Source organism: Primulina eburnea, chromosome 1 (genome assembly GCF_022965805.1).
Source record: "Primulina eburnea isolate SZY01 chromosome 1, ASM2296580v1, whole genome shotgun sequence".
Taxonomy (NCBI): Eukaryota; Viridiplantae; Streptophyta; class Magnoliopsida; order Lamiales; family Gesneriaceae; genus Primulina; species Primulina eburnea.
Genome location: NC_133101.1, coordinates 15,202,328 through 15,210,753, shown reverse-complemented (window position 1 = coordinate 15,210,753; position 8,426 = coordinate 15,202,328). Strand labels below are relative to the sequence as shown.

The 8,426-nt window shown below is 32.9% G+C and overlaps 1 protein-coding gene across 1 annotated transcript; it reads right to left on the bottom strand.

Moving 5' to 3' along the window:
• Nucleotides 1-5,024: 5,024 nt before the first annotated feature.
• LOC140828190 (DNA-directed RNA polymerases II, IV and V subunit 3-like) lies at nucleotides 5,025-8,070 on the bottom strand. Its single transcript, XM_073191173.1, has 3 exons — nucleotides 7,534-8,070; nucleotides 6,214-6,451; nucleotides 5,025-5,569 (listed from the first exon to the last, which is right to left on the bottom strand). The coding sequence occupies exons 1-3, from the start codon at nucleotides 7,980-7,982 to the stop codon at nucleotides 5,297-5,299; spliced, it is 960 nt and encodes a 319-aa protein (XP_073047274.1). The 5' UTR covers nucleotides 7,983-8,070; the 3' UTR covers nucleotides 5,025-5,296.
• Nucleotides 8,071-8,426: the final 356 nt, after the last annotated feature.

The following is an 8,426-nucleotide window of genomic DNA, read 5'->3' as shown; positions in this document are numbered from 1 at the left end:
TAATATTACCGTTAAAATTTGACATCACTTTTTTATGGCCTACCTAACCAACCATATCAAGCAAGACAACATCAGTAATTTAAGGCACGAAAACTTTCTAGGAAGTCACTTATTTTAGTATTAGTTTCACTCATGTATGCTTAACCCAACAATAGGCATACACACACTAAACCAAACAAAACAAAAACAAATCAAACTCATGGTTAATCACCATTTGGATTGGTTTTAGAATAAATCAATTGAGGAAATTAGTTTGGCATTTTTTATTTATCAAAATCAAATTGAACCACAAAGATTGTTGATATAATTATAATATACAATTTTTTTTTTAAAAAAAAAACTCTTGATTACAAACATATTATTTGATGCTTTGGTCTTCCGTATCCATATATTAATATTTGTTTACATTATATCTTGATTAGTTAATTTTGATTATGTATAAAATGAACAAAATATTAAATTTTAAATAAAATATAAATTTTAAAGTAGAGCATCCAAACTAAACCAAATCGAAAGTACGAGTTTCGGTTTGATTATTAATAATTAATGGTCGGATTATTATAGAAGAAGTTTATTAAAATTCGAAAATGAATTTACACGTGTTATTTATTAAAAGAAAATATATACTAATAATAAAAAAAAATGTGTTGAATTTAGAAATCTAAATGGGCCCAAGGATCAATCAAGGTGGGCTGGTGAGCAACATCTGACTCAGTGGGCCTAACGGATCTGAAACGGACCTCATTTACATTCTCATATGGTGTCGATCCTGGGGGTGGGGCACACCCTCAAGGTCAGATCAATTGGGGGGTGTATTAAACAAATAATGGCCAGAAATTGTCTGTCCTGATCTGCCCGTGCGGATGCCGCACGGTCAGCATTTATTCATATGCCCACACTCCCTTTGATTCATCTATCTCTATATTACATTATATATTATAATATATATAGTATACATATAATATTATATATATATATATAATATATATATATACACACACACATGCACATATATCTGTGTGTGTCTTCTCGGTCATTTAAGCTGCTAATGTAAAGGTTCGAACGAGAGTGGTAAAATGAGTCGGATAACATAAAAATTTATAGGCATCAAAAGTTAATGATAAATTCAATACAAAATATCATAATATAATTATTGTAAATACCGTTGTACGAATATACTTATTGTATCTTTAGTATTATTCTTAAAAAAATTATGTTATTTTTATCTTTAAATTTATATCTCTTTTTACGAGTCAAACACCTCAACATTTGATGAAAATTTTTACACAAATACTGCAATTATGTGTCAATTAAAAAATTCGTATTCAATTATTATTTTATCATAGAAACTCTTTAATAGAAACTCTTTATCATAGAAACTCTTTCATTCTATCAAATTTAGTTTAAATAAATACTTAAATTTATTTGAACAATTCATTGACTTACTTTATGTATATTAATAACAAAAAAAAATTAATTACACGCTTATCATACAAAAAAAAAAACCAATTATTAACTACTAAAATAAACTTATAATTTTTTATATTTATAAGATAATTAAAATTATTTAAAAAATTAATAATTAACATTATTAAATAACTAAAATTTCAGAAAATTTTGAAAGCTTGGCGGTACACAACGTTTCGTCAAAACTTCAATAAATTGATTCCAAAAACATAATTCAATAAATTCGTGAAAAAAGAAAATAAAAAAGCATCTCAATAGAAATTACATTCAGAGACCATTTAATTATTTCCCATATTCTCCGTGATAGAAGGTTCGTGGACTAATTGCTTAAAAGCCCTGAATTTGAATTCTACATAAATACTAGTTTTTTTTTTCCCTGCAATCAATCATTTTTTTTATATAAGTTCTCATTATCAAAAATAATGTAGAAATTACATTTAAGATTATGTAGTTTTTTTTTTATTTTGGATGAATATTTCGTGGTTGATTGTAATATTATGTGCACCGAGTAAATTTCGGATCTGTACCGTAACCTATAAACAACACACACCCAGTTCTGAAAAAAATGGTTGATTTTACAGATAAAGTAGGTCTCTTGTGAGACAATTTCACGAATCTTTATATGTGAGACGGGTTAACCCTACCGATATTCACAATAAAAAGTAATACTCTTAACATAAAAAGTAATATTTTTTTCATGGATGACCCAAATAAGAGATACGTCTCACAAAATACGACCCGTGAGACCGTCTCATACAAATCTTTGTCTTACAGATAATACTTATCTAGGCAATTTAAGCTTCAATGATATTTTTGTTTCCCAAAAATACCTCACTAACATAAATAATGTGAACTTTATTAACAAAAAATAATAATCTATATTATATCTTTTAAAAACAAAATTACACATAAATTTATTTAATTTTCTAAAAATTAAAAAAATTGAAGAACACAATCTTGGAAATCCTTAGATCCAATGGGGCCTTAGAAAATATTCATTTTGACCACAATTGGATGAAACATTATGAATTATCCACAAATATTTTGTCGAAGTTCACGTAAAATTAGAAGACGAAGATTAAGACGAGAAGCATAGAATGTGTAATAATGGGGAGTCCAGTGTTAGGGTTGGATGTGGTCCAAATTTCAAAAGAATCAATTAAGATTTCAATAAATGAGGTAACTTCCATATTTACTTGATTTCGAGTTTAAATTTAAAATTGGTATTATGCAATTGCGGGATAAGAAATTAATACATCTGATTGATACATTTTTTAAAAATTTCATAATCATTTAGCCAGCTTTCAGTGTATTTGTGTATTATAGTTAGAGTAGGTAGGTCTCATGAATCTTATCTGTGAGACGGGTCAACCCTACCGATATTCACAATAAAAAGTAATACTAAAAAATAACACTTTTATCATGAATGACTCAAATAAAAGATCTGTCTCAAAAATGCGATCCGTGAGACCGTCTCACACAAGTTTTTGCTTTAGAGTTAAGCGAGCTACTTGTGAGTGGTTCGTGAGTGATTCTATCAAAACTCGACTCGAGTTTAAGTAGATTCACTCCAGTTCGAGTTTTAAGCTACCCGAGTGATTATATATTAATTTTTTTAGAAGATATATAATTTAAGGATATTTTTCTTCATATATTACAAAATTTAAACCCTAAAATGAACATTTTCAAACATAAGCTCAAGTATCCTGACTATTTAACGAATCGAATACTCGATTAAGTTCGAGCTCGATTCTACAAAATTTAAATCACGTCAAGCTCAAATAACATGATACTCGAGCTCGAGTCAGCTCATGTGAACGTCTAGTGTGTGTATAGCAATAATACTTTGTATATATGTCTTTTGTGATCTACAAAATTTTTATACCGATTTTTTTTAAAAAAGATTATAGTTAGAAACTACTAATTCAGAATCTTGCGTATTTGCATATGGGACCACAAGGACTGAGGCCCAGACAATAATTATAAGCTGCGAAAGGTAGTTGAAACGTGTCTAGTGGTGGGCCGGGTCAGGGCTTCAGACAAAGATTTGGGTATCTATAGGACGTCTGCTCTTATATCAGGTAGGGCAATGAAAAAAAAAACAAAAACAAAAAAACAAACCAGTTTCTCCATCACATCTAACCTACCATTTTTTGGTGTTGTAATGAGTCAGAATAAATGGTACTTGATAACAGGGGTGTTCAAACTTCGGATAAAACCGAAAAAATCGAAAATCCAAATCGAACACCGAACCGAACCAAAAACCGAATTTTGTAATTCAGATATAAATGTTAAAACCGAAGTTTATTTGGTTTGTTTTGGATTATATATGTCAAAACCGAAAAAATCGAAATTTCATTAAATTAATAAATTTTTTTATATTTTTATTTATATTATATATTCTGATATGATATTATTATTTAGTGAATGGAAAATCATTTTAAACAATTTTTAGTTGATTGTTGTTTTTTAATTAATTTAGACCTTATATTTAAATATTTTACTAAGAAAACATATAGAAAGTTAACATATTATATTTTACAATATATTTATATTATTAATTTAAATAATTATACCAAAACCGAAATAACCGAACCGTTTTGGTAGAAAACCGAACCGAACCGAAGAAAAATAGTTCGGATTCGGATTATATATTTTTAAAACCGAAAACCGAGAAAACCGAAATAAAAAACCGAGAACCGAACCGACCGATGAACACCTCTACTTGACAGATTGAATTATTTCCACTTTTTTAATATCTCACTCATATTCTACCATGACAAAAACTTTGTGAGGCGATCTCACAGGTTGTATTTTATAAAACGGATCTTTTATTTGAATCATCCATGAAAAAGTATTACTTTTTATTGTGAATATCGATAAAGTTGACTCGTCTTACAGATAAAAATTCGTGAGACCGTCACGCAAGAAACCTACTCTTCTACCAAAGATAGTCATAAAATCATCGTATTATCCATATATTTTAATTTATCATCTTGAGTAAGGATTTATAAGTTCGTCAAATGAGTGCATGTTCGAACCTTTTTGCCTATAAGAGCCAAGACAATCGAGATAGTGTTTCGTATGAGAATGCAAATATCCCAATCATGAATTTTTCAGATTTTCAAGCCTTGATCAAATCTTAGGATTTGAATCGGGATCGGGTTGAGATTTGGTGTTCCCGCTCCCACAGCATTAAGCGGAATCACCCATTCGGATTTGTATAAATCGATTACGAGAGAGAGAGAGAGACTAGAATATGATCATTTTATATATTTACGTATGGTAAACTGACATTGGAATTAAATGGATTTGTCCAAAACAATCCGAACACAGATCTAAATCGAAAACCAATTAATGGACGACAAAAATCTCTCGGGTTAGGTGCTCGACAGTCTACGATATACTCAATAACAAGTTGAAAAAATTTGGTATTTTATAGAACATTGATTGTGCCTTACTAATTTACGACTCGCATTCTAGCTCCAGTCTACCGATTGAACATGATACAAACTAAAATCAACCATATTCAGCACTCAGCCTGAACGAACGTGTGATGAAAGAAACAAGGACCCGAAGTCTTAATTGTGTCAATCGACCAGAAACAAGACGGACAAGGGACAATCATGTTTAATTCATTCTGGCAACTATGTATTAATCCATACATTCCACTGCTTTAGGGAAGGTGCTAACATAGGCCAGGCATATTACAATGATGCACCACTACAGGGAGGAGGGAGAGAGATTCCAAAAGTGAAATAATTATACAAGTTAGACTTGAACTCATACCTATGAGTGATAAGCTAGATTTGTAATCCAAGCACACAAATCACCCTCCACGCATATGTGCACCCAACTCCCCAAACTGCTCATCAGCTTCCACGGTGTCTGCAGACAAGCGAACTGCATCTAACTTCTGTTTCAGAACCTCAATAGCATTAAAAACTAATTGAGAAGCTTTTATTGCGCCAGTAGACTCTACGGTGAAAATAAAACTATCTTCCTTGGCATGGATCTCCACTAGCCCTGGTTTCCCCATGGCTTCCGCTTTCTTGATCACCTCATCATCATATGTATATGCCTCAGCATCATGAACATAAACCTGAAATGTCAAAAAAAACAACTTAAAAAGTGGTTACAAGGAAATCATAACTTTAAGCCATTAAAAACGAGTACATCCTACATATACTACTCGTAATCCATCCCCACAATAAAAATTTACCCACTAATATGTCCAGAGGCGGTTACAAATTTGAACTGTAATTGATCCCAACCCTTCACAACAAAATGTCATCTTTCCAGAACCACTAAATTTTACGAGTTCAAGGTCAATTCCCAAACATAAATCCACCTAAATGTTTGTCTTTGAGCAAACTTCTTGAGTTGGAATACTATCAACTGATTTAAGTTATAATAGTAAACGTCCGTTGACTTTGTTTCTCACCGAAAAGAACAATGAAAATCCATTGGGTGATCAAGAGGCGGCACATAAATCAGGACCTATCTTGAATAAAATACACTTTTTGCTCACACCATCCGCAATAAAAATATTTCTCATACAACTTTTAGAACATTAAAGGTCCTTCCCCACCAGTAGATAACATAGTTAAGTAGCATGATGATGCTATTAGCTAAAACCAACAATTTATGCTATTTTAAATCACCACAAATAAAGAATGATATGGTTAAAAGACACTCATGGTGACAATGACCGGGTTCCAATCCTAACAAGCTATTATGATCTACCTGTTGAGTCTGAGGATTAATCTCAAACACTTTTGTAGGGCTGCTTTCAATGAAATCCCTCTTCTCCTCGAGGGTTAAGGTCTCCATCAACTCTTCATTGATATAAATGTCAGGTTCATACATGAAAGTCACAGTTGCCGCAGGTGACCATTTAGCATGATCTTTACCAATACCTTTACGAGCAATGGCTCTTAAAATCAGCTCCTGACCGCGACGAAGCTTCACAATAATGATTCCCCTATACAAAGACATAATCACATAATTCATTCTGGATATTTTTATGTGGCTGATAGTATTCAAAAAGTCAATAAGAGGAAAAAAATGTGATTGATTTACTTCTATAGACAAATGATAACTTAAACTAACTCAAATCAAGTATAGACCTGGATTATTATCTTATTTGAATGCTACCAAACAAAATATACTTTAAAATACACCAAAAACTCAAAGGCAAATGTCTAGCCATGTCAGCTTCATCCTCCACTCATTTCAAAATTAGCTGAAACATAAAGAATGATCCCAAAAACTAATAAATGAAGACGAGCTGGACAAAATTCGCAATTAAGTGTCACGTTTAAATTAGAAGCTCTAAATAAGATTCCTGAAGAAACCCTTTTCCAATCTTTTTTCTATTTCTCTCTCAGCAGCTCTAGCAGCAGTACCCCTGACACTTAGGTTTTTACAATTTTTTTTCCTCAGGATTCTTCTTCCACACCAAAAATATGAATTCACAGAAATTTCTTAATAACCACAGCACAATTATCTCAACTCTCAAACCACCTCCAACATTAGACTACCACAGCCCGTTTGCGGTTATAAGGTAAACTGGACGTCCCAAATCATATTTCCCCTATCCTTATCTGTAAGTCAAGCAGCAAAATATTAAAAGTAATCAGCGAAGTCAAGTTAATTACTTCAGCCCCAATATCCTTCCACAATAATTGTTAGCTAACAGAATCACACAACCTCCAATCATTCTCAAAATCAACTTCCATTAAACCAGAAAGCCTCATTATAATTCATCATGCACCAGAGAGAGTAAAGTATCAGCTCTTACTGCAAGAATGTACTGTTTTCCACCACTCTTTCTCAACTATCCCCAATACAACAAAGCTTGTAACTTTAATGAACTCACAACACATAACAAAATCTCTTTGCAGAACAAATGGAATCGCCACAATTGTACTCTTAGGCTCTCAAAATTGAATACTTGACAGCTCGTATTCCAATTCGATCAATCATAGAACTAAAACACCACAAATCAAATTGGACTGCATAGCCAACATGCAGGACCACTCTCAAAGTAAGAAACACAAATACCTATTTTCTGAGCTGTCAAATCCTGCGGAGGAATCGGAGAAATCAACAGGAACAACGGTGTGGTCGGAGCTAATAAGATCCTTCGAAGTCACATCAAGCGTCTGGTCATTAATGCACTTGGCACGCAGATGAAATTCAACGGAACAGTACTCACACTGCCCATCACCGTCGCAAGCATCGCAGTCTCGGGAAAAGCGCATTGCCATTGCCCGCTCGCTGGTGAGCGGAATCAGGCCTAGGCGGTGTGAAATGAACTCATCGTTCAGCACCGAAGAATTCACCTCGATCTCAACCAGGTCGATGGCGATGGTCGGCACCTCCGCGATCATCACGCGCCGCAGCGCGTTGGCAATGCTGGCGTCAGTTTCGCGGAGCTCGAACTTCATGTAGTCATCTCTCACGGTACGAATCTTTATCTTTGGGAATCTCTGGTACGATACGCCATCCATTTTCGATCCCTCTTCTCCGAATTGAATTCTAGGGTTTAATTAAACCCTCGGCCGAGTACCACAAGAACGGAGGATATGTGCACTGGTGTTGTACCTTCTGATTGGGCCGGACATATAATTTTATAAGCTTAGTGGACCCTGTAATAAATTATGACTTTGTTTCAAAAAAATACGATAAACATTTTTTAAGAATGTGACAAATACTTTGTGTGAAACGGTCTCACGGGTCGTATTTGTGAGATGGATCTCTTATTTGGGTCATCCATGAGAAAGTATTATTTTTTATGCACATATTAATAATTTTTATTGTGAATATGAGTAAGGTTGACCCGTCTCACGGATTAGGATCCGTGAGACGGTCTCATATGAGACTCACTCTTTTACAAAAGTTGTTTTAAGAATAAATATGTGTTTATTTTTAAAATTATTAAAAAATATATATTT

Bases quoted from the DNA above. Each gene is read 5' to 3' on its own strand.
- LOC140828190 (XM_073191173.1), bottom strand. From the start codon at position 7,982: ATGGATGGCGTATCGTACCAGAGATTCCCAAAGATAAAGATTCGTACC. The intron at 6,452-7,533 runs GTATTTGTGTTT...GTCTTTGTATAG, and splicing joins TTTGACAGCTCAGAAAATAG to GGGAATCATTATTGTGAAGC. The intron at 5,570-6,213 runs GTAGATCATAAT...TTGACATTTCAG, and splicing joins TTAATCCTCAGACTCAACAG to GTTTATGTTCATGATGCTGA.